The sequence below is a fragment of the Dermacentor andersoni genome, chromosome 9, assembly GCF_023375885.2.
Source record: "Dermacentor andersoni chromosome 9, qqDerAnde1_hic_scaffold, whole genome shotgun sequence".
Classification (NCBI taxonomy): domain Eukaryota; kingdom Metazoa; phylum Arthropoda; class Arachnida; order Ixodida; family Ixodidae; genus Dermacentor; species Dermacentor andersoni.
This window is the reverse complement of record NC_092822.1, coordinates 44,619,911-44,636,438: the sequence shown is the minus strand read 5'-3', so window position 1 is coordinate 44,636,438 and position 16,528 is coordinate 44,619,911. Positions and strand designations below refer to the sequence as shown.

Genomic DNA, 16,528 nt, shown 5'->3' with positions numbered 1-16,528 from the left:
CAGACTATTTCTGACGTTGTGCTGTGGCAATTTTCCTCTTTCCTCACAGTTGCATTTTCCCGGCTCGTATGTGTTCTTTTTTCCACAGTCCCTTTAAGAATGTATGGACGGGGTTTTACTGCATTGCTTTTAGGTTGTGCCTAAGTTTTCCTTTAACGATCGACCATGACCCAATGATGAACCTTTTTCTTTATTTCTTTAACTGCTACTACGCTGAACGACCGAGCAGTCAGTGTATGAAAGTCAACAGCCACACAAATCGAACTGGTATTGCCACAGCAGGTGAAGAAGAATGGCGCCTACAAGAAGAAGATTGTGTGCCAGTTTCTTCATTCTGCAAGCTACCAATAAAGCACAGTGCTGCAATTCTTTGCAGATGTAATTCGGAGTCTTGTACTCTACAGACTGTACATATTCATTAAAAACGTTCTAACTTGCTTAGAGCCCCTTTAAAAGAAATGCTCCATGGCTCACCTGCAGACTAGGGTGGCAGCCCAGGTCGAGCAAGGTCTTGACGACGCCCATGTGGCCCTTGTTCACTGCAATGTGCAGGGGAGTCTGGCGACGCTTGTTGCGCGCATTCAGGTCGGCACCGGCACGAGCTAGAAGCTCCATCACGCTCGGCTCGTCTCCAAAGGCGGTGTGGTGCACGGCACGGTCACCATCTTTGTCCTGTCACAAGGTATGGCAAAGGACACAGTGCAACACACGATGAACAGGCTGCACACAGCCAACGCAATGTGACACTACTGTAAATGAAGCCACTGCTTCAAAGTTCAAAGTTTATTTGTCAATACAGCATACAAATACATAAATTCTGACCTGCCTAAGCATGTCACATACTGTCACATATGTCACATGTCACACATACTGTCACATGCCACATATACTGTCACATGTCACATACATACTGTCACATACTAGGCGCTGCACTGATGTGCATTACACAAGGTCATGAGCAGTTTGGGAAGGTGCCCTGAAACACTCTGTGCAACGCGGGGTGTGAATTAAACATGGGGAAAACTCCAATCAAAAAATTTATTTTAAAACTGGACGTTTCAGACCCTCGACAGGCTCCTTCTTCAGGGGCACGATGGTAGTAGGCGTAGCAGTGCTTATATGCGTTTGTAATGCTGAGACAGGCATGCGACAACCTTGCATGGTCCTTGGGAAATAAGACAGCGGGGAGAGCGCCCAACAAGCGATTAATGTTCCCCAGCATTTTCTGGATGTACCGCACTTGGTAAAAAAAATACGCCTGCTCTAAAGTAAGGGGCAGAAAATGGAAGTTCCTTGTTCAGAATGAAAAAAATTTCCGTATTGTGCAGACACTGTAAAATGAGCAATGAACGCGGTGCTCGTTCGGAACATGAACGAACAACTCACCTCAATCTCAACATCGGCACTATGGCGCAGGAGGATCTTGACCACCTCCACATGACCGTTCTGGCTGGCAGCCTGGAGGGCGGTATGACTCGCAAACACCCCGTTCACCTGAATGTAGCAAAAGCAAGGCGACACGAGACAGCTGCAGTTTTAAGGGGGGGGGGGTTTTCTTCTTTTTTTCTTTTCAGAATGACCATTTGGTCAGGTCATGTTTGAGAAAGCATCTTAGCACACAAGAAGAATACGCCAAGAAGTGTGACAAGGTGCCACCATTAGGTTCATAGAATCAAATTAAAAAAATAATTGAAGCTATAACTGCTTCGCTATGAAATGAGTATCTCCATACTGTGTCCATAGCTAAGCATGATAATTATCATGGAATCTTTAACATGACCAACCCAGATTAGCTTCCGATGTCCTGTGTAGTAGGTGGCACAGCAGTTTAAGCTTCAAAGAGATAGGTCGATCAAAGCCTTTCAGACAAAATTTTTTGCAGGCTTAGAAGTCCTGGTCACACACAATAATATACTACTCTGCACTGGTAAATGATCTAGCAAAATAAGTTGCAAAAGTGTATTTCCCTACTTCGCAGCAAATAAATACCAATAAAGCATGAACAGTAGTTAGTATCAGCAGAAAGCTTTAGCTTGAGAGCTCCTGTCTAAATACATGGAGATGAAGAAATTGCTCTTCTGGCATCCACTGCACCAAATTTTATGAGGTTTGTTGCATTCTAAAAGAAAAGTTATAATCTAGTGATTGTAGGAGGTGGATATTTACTTAGGCCTTCCGTATTTTTTTTATATATTGATAAAAATTGCAACACCAAAAAAATATTGGTTGACAAGGCAGAAAGCAGCACAGTGCGGCAGCAAACCAGCCAGTATCCAAATGTTGTGTTACTGATACCAACAAGCCCGAACCACAAATGATGCGTGAATGCACACCAATCCGTCAGCAGCAAAAGTGGACCAAGCAGACACTGCTAAATTCAGAAGTGGCTCTCAGCATCAAGAACTACCGAACTGATTCTTGCTCGCATGTTCCAAACTCTGCCCACAAGCACGAATTAAAGGCATTCAGCGTGACCAAAGTGGGCCTGCATACTTCACAGTGACGAGTCTGAGGCAACACTGCGATGTGGGTGTCTTGCAGCCTGCCGAAGTACGAAAGTGGCATGCGATAGCTTCATTAAATCCAAAATGCAATAAATCATTTCTTCTCTAGATCGATAAGTTGAGGAATTTAACGGGAAATATATGGCTTGGGGTAGGATTCATTCTCACCACACTTGGAATTCTAAACTGCTGTTCGTGGAATCCCTGGATTACAGTGATCTTGAGTGCCAATGACAACAGCTTGTCATTATTTCACTTTCATTTTCGTACTGGACTTTAACGTGCATCATTTTTTTAGTCAAGCTTTTTTGCAAGAGAAGTGCCTGTCAGAAACGAGGAAGTACAGTAGCTGGTGTGATGAGTTTAGGAAACTTGCAGGCACAGGATGGTGTCAGCGACACAAAGGAGGGGCGAGGTAGGGGTGTGCAAATACTGAATACCGTATTCACTCGCCTAATGAACACACTTTTTTTCCGTAATGATTTGCGCAATGAAGGGGCATGCATTCATGGTGAGGCGAAAAATTTTAAGCAGTTCTCATGGTATTAGTCGGCATCCAATACGACGTTGGCCGTCGAGTCGTACCGTGCATCTCCTACTTTTGTCGCTTGCTGCGCGTTCGACTGGCGCTATGGCATATAGCACGGCAAAACGCCTCGGATCCAGCTGTTGTTCCGATGCATCGGACATCATATTGTACTGTGTGTCGCCTACTTCACGGCAGAAAGCTCGGGGTGCCATCACAATGCAAGGAAATCAGGCCTAATGGTGAGAACAGTGTGGTTGTGACGAAAATTTGCCGCTGGACAATGTGCTGACTGGCTGCAAACCGTCGCGGAGTGATTGCCACGAGCACCAGGAATCCCACGTATGGGGTAAATTGAATATGGGCTAAATCGTACCGTATCCAACACAATCTCCGATCTGCATGCCTTCCAATGGCTGATCGGCCTGATTATCACACATGCTTTAACACTTCCCAAAGTGCGCGTTACTTTTGTTGCCCCCCCCTTTCCCAAGGGACATCAAATTAAGTTCAGCAATGTCGACAGCTAGGCAAGTTTGTGAGCAATCATCTTAACATATGAAGCAGCACACGCCAAATCAAACTGGTAAAACAGCCGTGGCCAAATGGGAAGCACAACTCACGTTGGCTTCAGGGTGCTTCAGAATTTCCTCGCACTTCTGAGCGTCGCCGTTGGCCGCCGCCTTGACCAGTTCCTCGTTCACATCTCCGGAGACATGGTTCTCAAACAGCTTCTTGAGCAAAGCGCTCAGGCGTTCTGCCAAAAGGCCACGCAAAAAAAGAAATGGGAAAAAGAGCATGAAGAGTTGTTTGCTGGAGCATCCCTTGTGCATAAACATTAGTCAAATAACATGGTGCTAACCACGACACAAATCACTGCAGATGTAACACTAAAAGGAATTGCTGACAGGACAGACTTATCAGGAATGGACATAGTGCACATTACTTAGAATGTCCGTATGAAATTATAAATGATAATTATTTTTGTTTTGTTAATAAGTACATAATGAATATTGATACATGCATATTGCGTGTTTCTTGTGGCCGATGCACACAGGCACCCCTACGAAGACAGCGCCCCGCTTGTGATTATGATGTTATGATTATGAAAAATTATGGTGTTTGATCATGCTTACCACCATCTTTTCTTTTTTTTTTCACTTTTCTTAAATACAGTACAACCTCGTTCTTAAGTTTCGGAAAAAAATGCTCAAAAAGAAACACTAACCAGAAAAACATACAATCTGAAGGCTCTAAATATATTGGCCGATTGGACGGCAGTTCACATCTACGTAGTGTGAAACGTGCGAATCGTTGCAGCATGAGACCCCGAAGTGCACGAAACTGGTGGTGTCTGAGCGGCCCAAGACACCGGAGCCCGAGTTATTGTGCTTGCGGCTTGAGCAAGCTTATGTTTGCGCTTCTCGAATTCGTCGGCGGTCAGCAGCTGCGTCGAGCGGGGCATTTTGGCGGGAAGTTTTGACGTGCCCACTCAGCGCAAATCGTTGCAGCACTAGACACCAACGCACCTCAATATGGTGGGTCTTGAGCAGCCCAAGACATGCATTGTCAGTTTCCAATTGCATAGTGTAGTGCAATGAACAGGGCTAGTTGGTGGACGTTCGCGATAGTATTGCGCTTAGTGTTACACTGACAGAAGTACTAAAGAACGAAACTAAAGAGAACAAAAAGGAGGTGTACTTAGCACGAACTACCAACCCGTTTAATACTGCTAGAGAAGACGCTTACATGCATGGTGATTGGGGAGGGTATGAAATATAAGATATGACAAGGCAAATGACATGTGATGATGCAGTTGGCCGGGACAGCTGCGTTCACTTGCACCTGTTGGCCCGGGCAAACTCAATCTCGGCTTCGACGAACGTGAGTGCTCACGCACTTCTCTTCCTTTCTTTCTTTTTCTTTTTTTTCTATTGCAAGTTTATATAAGCAGGTTCTCTAGCAGTATTAAACAAGTTGGTTGTTTTCATCAGTGTAATACTGAGCGCAGTACAATCGTGAGCATAAGACACCAACGGGAAACTAAAATAAAATCAAGCTAAGGAGTATTCTAGTAATGTTGCTGGAGGGTGACATCGGAATACAATGCCAGCAGAGCAAAACATTTCACACACTTTGCGCCGCATGCACTACGGTTCCAACAGCACTATGCTACACGTGCTGTGAAACAGATAGGCGAAGATGCCTTTTGCAATAGTGTTGGCAACAATAGCTGTGAGTGTGGCATCAGACAACCCGTGAGGAGATTTCCTAAAACCGGAAGAGGAACCTAAGTGCCTGCCGGCATTTTCACATGACGCAGGTGGACGATTAATTAATTGAATTATGGGGTTTTACATGCCAAAACCACTTTCTGATTATGAGGCACGCCGTAGTGGAGGACTCCGGAAATTTCGACCACCTGGGGTTCTTTAACGTGCACCTAAATCTAAGCACACGGGTGTTTTCGCACTTCGCCCCCATCGACAGGTGGACGAGTACTGCAGGGAAGCCACTGTCACGTGAGCCTGCTGCTCTCGATCGTGTGTGCCTCGTGCCTTTTTCTTGTTCATATGAAACCTTAGTGGCTGAAGAATGTATCATACGATTGCAGTTTGGAGATGTATTGAACATTGGTGCCTAAAGATTGTATTTTCCGGGAATGTACTAACCGCTAAGAAATACAGCGTAACTGTATTCAGTCATTTTTTGTGTTCTCGACTGCGAACGTTGGAGCCGGGAAACAGTTCGAAGTGGTATCACATTAACGAGGTTCTACTGTACTACCAAAGTTTTCGTGTACAAGCCTCTGTAAGAGAAAGGTAAAACACAGCGTCATTCATATTAAATGTAACAAACACACTCACCACCGCTGGACACACCGGCAACAGCACCGTCTGATGACATCTTTGTGACAGCGAGAGGGTTGTAGGTCCAAGACGTGCCACAGACCTCGACTTTGAGGTCATTGTCATGGTAAATCTGCTGGACTCTGCCTATCTTGCCCAGTGTCTAGAAAAGAAAAGACAGACGAAAAAGCAAGAAAAAGGGTCAATAATACCACAGCACATAGCCGCTGGCGCGATAGGATTGCCAACACTCAAGTGTTCAAAGTCAAAACTGTATCCAAAATTTCTTGATTGTTGTCATCAATACAATAAAGAAAGAGGCAGGTCTAATAAGAAATAGCACTCTGCATTAAATGTGCATGATGATAAGCAATTACTTTAGAATGTATAGTTAGACACGTATGAACAGCTAACAGACTTGACTTGAGGGATTAGACTTGGAAGACTGACAACCATGCTCACTGCTGTCATTATGATTGTAACATTACTTGGCTTTGTAACATTACTTGGCTGGTTCCCCAATGAACAGTTAGATTCTTAAGTCACGCTTTTGGCACTCCTTCTGGTTTTTCACCATCACTAAAACACTACAATATGGAAGGACACACTGAGAGCTTAAAGAACACATAAGCATTACACTCCCAGATAACGTTTTATGGCCAAGAAGGTAAAGCTTTGAGGGCCTTGGTTCTAGACGCACATCATTTCACCAAGAGGTATAGGCAAGTCTATTCACTTTTAAGATGGGAATCCCAATTACAGCGGCCTACACGCACATAACCTGCTCCATCTCTTATGACAACTACTTGTCACTGAAGTTCATGGACCCCTAGGTAAGCTGAGAGGCAGGTCAGCAGATGACACGCGGGCACCAGAAGGTGCAGACACTATTTCGCCCCTGACAGATGCATAAAACGAGTGACGATCACACACGCACCAGAATTCAGAACAGCACAACTGAAAACAGTGTTCACAGCGACTGTGTCATCCAAACTCACAGGAGCCATTGCCTCCGCCCACTCTCCATGACCCCTCTGGAGAATCTTGATGCGCTCGAGGTCGCTGCAGATCTGCACCAGGTCCCCGACAGCAAACTGCTGCGATGAGGCCGAGTCCCCTGTGCCGCTGCCGCTTGCCGACGATGTCGATGCAGTCGGTGCCGTGTTGACACGAGTTAGCACAGCTGGGTTGAACGTCCACCTGACGGCAACAATGAAACAAGCTTTCAGGCAAGGCTACTTCCTAAAAGCAAAAGCACGCTGTACCTCCTCAAGCAATAAGAGAACATGCAAGCTGCTTTCGAAAGGTCCGTCGTGGTGATACACACACGAATTACATAAAAGTGTTCAATGAGACTAAATTTTCGACAGGAAATCTACTGGTTTATGTATTAACATGCAAAGTTCAAATCAGGCGATAACAAGTAATCACTGCTTAAAAAGCAATTCAGAATTCCCTCTCATATTGCTTCTCACTGAAGAGTCATCCAGGAAAAAATTTCTGGCAGAACGCCTCCTTTAGGGATGTTTATGATTGTTATTGCAATCAGCATTCAAGTGGTGGAGGGAAATTCGCTACCGAGAGGACTAGTGTGCAGGTGGGTGGGTAATGGATGAGAGCACAATCGGGTGCATATCACCATTGTTTTCTTGCCACGTGTTCTGGCTTGAAGGCCAATAGAGAGAACTGAGAGAGCCACCACTGAAACGGGTCACGTGTGATCCGTGTACTGCAGCTGAGTTCCTCTCTTGCACTTGCCTCTGGACATGCTACACCCTCTAGCGGCATGCTCGCAAAGTCCCTTTGCATTTGCATGGCCTCCGAAATTTCACAGGTGGCACTCTGGTGCATGCTAACACTGATAATTAATCCCTCGTTGCGCAGCCCGTGACTGTGGCCGAGCGGACACAGCGTCAGGCTGCTGCGCCCGGGCACCCAGTTGCAATACTGCGCAGTAACAAAGTTTTTCGAGTTTTTTTTTTTTTTTTCATTAGAAAGACCACTGGAGCAAGGAAGCTAGAAACACGACCCCAAACAAAAAGTGGGGGAAATGGGTTAAGAATGCTAATCAGATTAAAAGATTAGCACAGTGAATCACAACTGGAATAGCAGTACTCCACTGCACGGCACTGCTACTCATGAGTGCGCAGATCGCAAGAGTGCCAGGATTTATGCGGCATGGGGTGGGCCAACAGCCTTCCCTAAGGCACGCGTTTAAAAGGCTGTTGCTGCCTTAAAGTATCGCTGCACTCTGCCTGACCGTGTACATGAGTTTTCCGAATCTCAGCATAACTGATTACCCCATCAGCACCCCCTCCTCCCTCCCTTCCAAAGATTGAAAGGTGCAAACAGTCAGACAATCTCGCTGTCAACATGTTCACGAACCGCAGCATCAACTAGAGGAACTTTTCCGCTGCGCTTATGGGTCACACGCACTAATCTTTGCTTTGAATGATAGTACAGTGCTCATGGAATGAAGTATGCCAATTGAGGGCTAATGCGCATACTTTCGTTTCAATCTGCAGCTTGTGTGACATCAGCGTGATTGAACATGTGGGGTGCCACACTTTAAAGTTTCCCAGTTATATTTTATACCATGAGCAAATGCTGTTTGCATGATAGACTTCAGAACAGCTTGTCCCGTGTTAACGGCTTTTGCGTGAAGTCCTAGAAAACTGAATATGTGTTTTCTTGCTTGGGCCCACACTTTAGACATGGCTAGTCAGCGCGATATGCCTGACCCCTATGGTGACTCCTATGGTAACCCCAATAGACACATCTTTAGTGGCAGAGTCTGTTTAGGCAGAGCTTAGGAGCAGTGAATGTCTTGAGCACGTTATCTCCCACTGAAAACGCCTATTTTCAGCCTGCCCTGGAAGATTTTCCAACAGTAACCGTAGCTCACTATGTTTGATTACGGTATTTACCCAATTCTAACACACATACATCTTTTCTTTTTTTTTCCTTTGAAATTGGGTTGAAAATTATCTGTGCAGTGCAATTGGACACCATATCAAAACCGCTTTTGAGGTGTTCACAGGCTTTACCGCATAACATGGTGTATTGCGGCAAAGCTGGCTTTTAAAAAAGATGTGCAGCAACACTTACTGTAGGAAACCGGCCACTATTCTGCAACACATTTAAACACTTGCCTACTTTTTCTTCCTAACATACCGGGTGCACATTATATTTCTACTTTGTTTAGGAGCTTTAATGCAATTTCTAACAAATTTTTCTACTTAATTCACATAGAAAGGGGGCACACATTTGATTCGGGGGTGTGGTAGACTTGGGAAAACATTGCCAATTGAATAAGCGGTGGGTTTTGCCATTTTAACGAGATAGCGTTAAGGAGCTCGTGTCGCAGAAAAGCCGGTGTCAACGGCGGCGGCGGCGTTGGCCGTGGGCGCAATATGGCGGAAGGCAATTCATAAATAAAAACAACTTGCAAGATGGGCTGGGTGGGAATCGAACCAGGTTCTCCAGAGTGTGAGACGGAGACGCTACCACTCAGCCATGAGTTCGATGCTTCAAAGCGGGACAAAAGCGCCTCTAGTGAATGTGATGTTGCCTTAGAAACGTGCCGTAGAAAGTTAATACTGTGGTGTATATCGGTAATTATGAGCATGTAAATTATAGAAGTCGCAGTTAAACACATAGCGAAATACGTTTGCGCTACATTTCTTCTACACTTGGCGCGCACGCAGAGCCATCTTGCGGCAAACACAGAAGACCCTCTCCTCACAATGTACGGCGCTGCCCCGACAGGTGGCGCGCCACTCGCCCGCGCGACGCGGCCCCTCTTTCCGTTCACAGTGCGATTCTTAGGTGCAGCGTTCGATGCGGGACACCTCTGACGTGATCGCTGCACCGTAGCGCGTCTAGTGGGAAAGCATCCCCTGCGATTTGGCTCGTGTTGATCGTTTCTCCCTCCGAGACACCGAGTTCTTTGGTTCGTTCCACTTGCTCAGGCGCACGTTTCGTCTTAGTGTGACTCAAGAGCATGCAGAGCGAATGAGTGGGCGGTGCGAACGAGGTGCAATAACGCTATTTTTTCTGCACCTTGTTTATTTCAACCTGCCGGATAATTCTATCAATTTCTTCAGTCCCATCTGGGTTGAATTAATGTAAGTCGACTGTATTTCAAGACAACCAATCAAATAAATGAATGGATGAATCATGACAATGAGTACAACAAAAAGCGCAGTCACATTCTTAGGAATGCTGTACACCTTATAAACTGACAACACAACTTCACATGATGTTGCATGTTGCTCTATATAGCAGATATTAAACAGCATGCTCAGTAAGCACCAAACACGTTGGTGGTGTTACAATTAAGGAACAACTGAACACAACCTTTCAAACATTACAATAATCGTTTTCTAGGTAGAATTGCTTAATATTGAATATAAGGAAGTGTGGAAAAGTAAAAAAGGAGGAAACTGAAGAGAGATTCAAGATGTCATTATCTCATTAACAAACACAAGCTCCACCTTACTTCATACCTGTTTGCACTTGGATAGGAGACCACTATGTCATGGTCTTCATCAACTCCAATCACTGTGCCTGTTGTTCCTAGACACTGCAAAAAAGAAATAAAAAGACATATATGTTAATAACAATAATAATAAAAGAACAGATGCTTTTATCAACAGAGCTTGTTCTTAACCAAGTGTCACATGACCATGGACTTAACTGTTGCAAGTGAAGAGCTTTGCTAGGGTCCCTAAACAGAAAAACAATTTTAGCTGTATCTGTAAATTACCATTCTACAATATCAAAAGAGTCACTCTTATACCATCAGTTATAAGCTTGGTAAGCCAGAAAAGCCACACAAACTAAAGGTGGGTGGCGATACCATCTTGAAGTTCCCCCATCAAGTCGCCATGACATCACAGATTTTGATGGCTTCCGTTCCGGTTTAGTCAACTGGTCCCTAACGAAAAAATATATAGAAGGGTAAAAGACAGAACTTGGCAAGTTTCAAGAGCTTTCACTGAACCGCAAGGGCCCAAGTACGAGAGCATATGGTGACATCCACAACGTTACACTGGCACTGGGGTTTGAGAGCAAAATACAAGAAAATAGAACTTTGGTCTTCATCTTCTCTTCTAGTAATCAACATGTTATCGTGAAATTAACAAAAGTAGAGGTATGAAAAGATATTTTGCAAGTTTAAACTAATTTAGTGTTTCTTTGTAGCATCCCTTCAAAGGATCACGACACAAAATTTTAATCAGACTTGCCAGCATGAGTCAATTTCCATGCATGCACTGATGCCTGCCACAACATACCAAAGTGAGGTGCTGTCCGAAATATCAATTTATGCACTGCAAAGCAAGCCAGATTTTAGAAGCAATATGTAGATATGACAACACAGAGAAGACTGCAAAACACTATGTTGTGTAAGTCTGTGTGGTTGTTTCACTATCACACGTGCAAGAACATGTTTAAGACAACTGAAATCCATCTTAAGCAATCTTCCTCAAGTTTGATAACAAATAACCAATACGTTTGAGTGCTTGAGCCTTTCACTAGCCCTTGCGACAGATGAAAAGTCATACATTTTCAACATTTAAAAGAAAGTTATATTCGGGATTTGTGACAGAACTACGATCTGATTATGAGGCACGCCATAGTGGGGGACTATCGATTAATTATGATTGCCTGGGGTGCTTTAATGTGCGCACTTATATTGAGGTACATAAACGTTTTTGCATTTCGCCCCCATCCCAATGTGGGCGTCGCAGTTGAAATTGAATCTGGGACCTTGAGCTCAGCAGCGCAATGCAATAGCTACTGGGACAGCCACATGTTTATCTACACACACAAATATACAGTCACAACATTGCATTTCATACACAGGCCACAGCACCAAGTGGCAGCTGCATTTCAGTGGTATTTTATGAAGCTAGTGTGCAGTAAGAGCCAGTTATAATTGATTCACTCTTACTATGATGACCTATCAATCCAAACAAGACAAGAGGTTCATAAGAAAATCGAGACTTGATGTGACCAACAGTGATCAAACGGAAAACGTCTCAGCTGGGAGGCCAAGTGTTGGCCCATAGAAATGTATGGTCACTGGCTGGGACCTTCAGCTGGGTTCAAACTAACTGCAAAATCCAGTTACCTGGAGTTGAATTAACTACAGCTTGAATGAACAAGAACCAGATTTACAGAAGACTGCTGTACTATCACTTTCAGCATGCTCTTGATGAATGAGCAAGCAGACAGGATGGTCATTGCTCCAAAGGAGAATCACACTGGCCGTCATATCACGTTGAACAAAAGTGTCACTGAAAGTGCTCGACCGACAATACAGCCCCAGAACAGCCATGACCTGAAGGCCTTGTGACAGCATTGGTACATGTTCCACGCACCTCGTACATTCCATCTGTCCACCCGCCATGGCCGTGCTGAAGTGATTGAACAATTTCTAGATCCAGGTCTACGTTCACTTGGTCACCCACTTGGAAGCCCACACCTCCGGAACGACCAGGGCCCTGTTCTCCTGTTAGTGAAAAACGAAAAACAATAGGATCAAGGTCGAAGAAAAAGGAGAAGGAAGTAGGAAGCGATAATTCCTACTGACATACGAATAGTCTTAAAGTAGAGTCACGTGAGAAAAACAGCATACAGTACAACAATGCTATACTTCTACCACAATACACTTCTGGCGCAGTCGTTCTGCAACATGCTGATTGCACACTATGTATACCCGAACACTCATCCTGAAGACAGACCCACCCCAACGAACAGTTACCAAGTTCATTCAGATGTTACAAATGTTAGATAGACCTGTTAGTGTACATTGTGTACTAACGTGAAAGACGAAATCACCGACAGCAGCTACAGTGTGCCAGTAGGCGATAGCAGAGACAATAATGAGCCCACTCGTGCACCTGCTTAAGCTATGATTATCGAGTCCCTGAACGTGGTCTTCTGCTTCTTTTAGCGTAGCGGTCGTGATTGTGACGCTGCACAGGATTATAGGGCTAAAGATCACGAACCTTGGTGCTGTGAACTACCCCACCAAGCAATCCCACATCAATGACTACTTCAACTAGTCCTGCAACAAGAAAAATAAATGCGACGTGCTTGCGTCACGCCATTTCGCCCTTGTTATTCCGATTTCTTTTTTTTCTTCTTGTTTTCAGGTAAATCGAAAATCCACTTAATTTGAAGAGTTTTCGTGGTCCCACACGCTTCAAATTAACAAGGTGTTACCGTATCTCGGAAAACATACCATATGAAGTCACTAAAAGATGTCACAGTCTCGCCTGCCCAAAAGGCAAATCATTGATAGCAAAAGCAGTGTATTGGACTAGTACACAAAGTAAGGCTCGTAGTTCCATGGGCAGCGTAAGGTGCACTAAACATCTGCTTATTAACTAAAATGCGGTGTCATTCATCCAAAGGCATAAATGAACAGAATTCACTCCATGGCCACGAGCACTTACGGTCACAATGCTGGCATGATAAAGAGCGCCGAGAGTGGTGAGCCCGCATGCACATCCCAAGGCATATGTTCCGTACTGCACCTTGCTTCAAATTTCAACTGCGCCACGTCTCCAAAAATCAGATCGTGTGACCTCAAACACTGAGCACATGGGACTACGGCGTATATTGAAGCAGCCAGCTTGGTGGCACTTGGACAGGAATAAACATTATCATTGCCAGTCATCACTCATGCCTGTCGTCTCCTCTTGTCCTGTTCAACAGTGCTGTTTCTACATCTACGGCATTCAGGTATAGTCTAGCAGTTGGTGCACATTAAGGCTTTTTTTTTTTTTTGTCAAAGCATGTTTCCTTCTTGCACTCGTACTTTTTAACGCCTACTTCTTTCTTAGCAGGGGACACTTTACGAGTCACCAAAGTTTAAATAATCTCCTAAAGCATGTAAAGCCTGAAAAGAAAGCAGCACATACAAACATAATATATACAACGTATCATGTTTGCCTACATCTCATGGTAACAAACTAGTACAAGTACCCTAGAGCGACCAGTGACAACTGGCACTAAATATGAAACACACGACTACAGGAAAATCATAAAGCTGTAGTCCGTGGATGCAAAACTCAATAAATGCTCTCAACTGAAACTTCCCCCGCAACAAGCAAAACAGAATGAACTGAATGGTGTGAAGCACTGCAACTCTAATGGGTAAAGCTAGCTCTTAACTCATTGCAAATAGTTACACAATAGAACCTCGCTGACATCCTCCCATTATCTATGATTTCCCAGAGCCAACGCTTGCAATTGAAGGCATTCAAAGTGACCAATATGGTTACGCTTTTCTACCACTTCTTACGTTCCAGCAAAATGCTATCCTTCGTAAACAACATTCACTACATTGCCAAACTGCGACTGTATGATACGTTTTCCAGCCACTAGATCCCATTTAAACAAGAAAAGGCGCGAGGCATGCCCGATCAAGACCAGTGGCCGCCCGCCTCACAGCAGCTCCCTCGAAATACTCACCCACCCTTGTCAGGCGAAAATGCAAGTGCACGCTCAGTTTCCTATTCCGGTACCAGCAAACTTTCCTACAGAGTTGTCACGCGTCCCATTCGCAGCTATCACCGCCAACCCTATTGCGATAAGCATCTTCAGAGCACATGGGATGTAGTGCTGTTATAAGTGTACTGCACATTTTTTTATAGGTGATAATTCAAATGCACCACCATTCCCTGCTGCAGGCGGCGTGAAGCTAGCGCCATGTTTCACACTGGTGGCATCGTATTCTGGTGTCACCCACAAGCTCAAATTTATTTTGGCTTCCCAATGCCATCTTGAAACACTACACAATAAAGAAAGAAACAATGCACATCATGGGTCACTCTGACCCCACCAGCTCGACGTATGTTGGCGTCTCACACCGCAACAATTCACACAGAGTGGGCATGTCAAAACTACTCGCCAAAATGCCCCGCTCAAAGGAGCTACTGACCCAGGCCAAATTTCAGGAGCACGAACGTAAGCTTGCCGAAGCTGTAAAAACAACACTACTTGTCTCAGCTCAACCAGCTCGTCATGCATCAGCGTCTCGTGCTGCAATGATTCGCATTACGTAGATGTCCTCTACACTTGACTCTTGAATTTTTAGTGACTTCGGATCATACGTTTCCCCAGTTGGCATGCTTTTTCTCACATTTTTTTTTTCAAACATTGACAAGTTTCTATTGTAAATGTAATTCTTCCAATAAAGACAACCAACACAAGAGCCCTACATCATAGAACAGATTGCAGTGATCACTCCAAGACATGAACAATTTACCTAAGAGGGGTAGATGGTCCCTGTAGACTGTGCCACCCTTTGCGTCGTTCACAACTTTGAGGTCAGCCTGAAAGCAAGAAGAAGCAAGAGCCCTGTGTGAAACAACTGGCATTTGCTGATGCTCAACAACAACTCGTAACACCAGGGGCTGCAAGTAACGTAACTTTTACTTTACCACTAAGTCTGCGTACTCGTGGTTAATGCTACGGAAAACTCATCATATGAAATAGCTTGACAAGCAAGTGGTACAAGTGGTAGAAGGAAACTAATAGATGAATTTGATGATTGATTTATTGACTGATTGTTTCACTCGAGTGACAAGGCTTATCATTCCACAGCGAAACCTGAGCTATCAGGTAAACTGTTATGGAGGGCCCCGAATTAATTTCGATCACCCTGGGTTCTTCAACATTCACATAAGTGAAAGTGCGCGATCTGAACTACCATACGTACACAACAGATAATGAGACTGACAAAAGTCATAGCAGGATATAAATGAAATTTTTTACTTGATAAGTAGAAACCATCATAAGGAAAAACAAAGCAAAAGTGGATGACAACTTTCCGCTGGTAGAAGCTGAACCCACAATTTCCACATGATGCATGTGATGTTCCACCAAATAAGCTACAGCAGCGGCATCCCATCCCCTTGCTTAGGTAGTACAGTTAAACCTCGATACAACGAAGTCAGTAAAATCAGCAATTTGCTTCGTTGTATCAAAATTTCATAATATGGAAATATGACCTATTATGCCAAATATGTAAAGTCACGAATGTATGTCGCCTGCAGTGGCACGACGATATCATGTAAAGCGCCGGCAGCAAAGAGTGAATGCTTCATCTGCATCTCGCTTCAACACATCTCCAAAACTCAGAATTACACAAAATCCAGCACTCAAAGGGCGGGAAGACAGCGCACATGTTTCCATGCCATTTCAACACGCCCATCCTTTGCACACATGACAGATTACCTCAGGAACAGGGTGCGCGGGCAGCATATGCACTCAGACCCGCCAACAGCAATGAGAAGCCACAGGTGGACTGAAAAAGGAAACCCACGGCTACCTGACCCCCCCCCCCCCCCATCCTCCCGCTTGACCGCATTACCGAGAGCTCGCTCCCCTCCCCCATTTTCCCTTGCATGCATGGGAAGATAGTGCTCATTAAACTACCCCAACCTTAGCTCTCCGTTGCAAGCTTTCACTCGTACCCGCAGCATACAGTGTGCAGGGAATGATGGGATCTTATCACATTTGGACTTTATATGGAACACGGCCTTGCTCCCTTTTAACAGTCACTCTTGGTCGCAGGGCATAATTTGAGAGGTGCGTTCGCAAGCAGCCGCTTGTCATTCAACCGCTTGAGC

General features: G+C 44.7%; 1 protein-coding gene across 2 annotated transcripts in view; it reads right to left on the bottom strand.

Moving 5' to 3' along the window:
* mib1 (E3 ubiquitin-protein ligase mind bomb 1) overlaps nt 1-16,528 on the bottom strand; it is a 559,645-nt gene that overhangs the window by 531,439 nt on the left and 11,678 nt on the right. For both annotated transcript variants that reach the window (XM_072284616.1, XM_072284617.1), the window contains exons 4-11: nt 15,163-15,229; nt 12,266-12,396; nt 10,388-10,464; nt 6,878-7,079; nt 5,898-6,042; nt 3,654-3,787; nt 1,387-1,494; nt 475-672 (exon numbers count right to left, since the gene is read on the bottom strand). In XM_072284616.1, the coding sequence (XP_072140717.1) occupies nt 475-672; nt 1,387-1,494; nt 3,654-3,787; nt 5,898-6,042; nt 6,878-7,079; nt 10,388-10,464; nt 12,266-12,396; nt 15,163-15,229 (1,062 nt within the window). The remainder of the gene's footprint in view (nt 1-474; nt 673-1,386; nt 1,495-3,653; nt 3,788-5,897; nt 6,043-6,877; nt 7,080-10,387; nt 10,465-12,265; nt 12,397-15,162; nt 15,230-16,528) is intronic.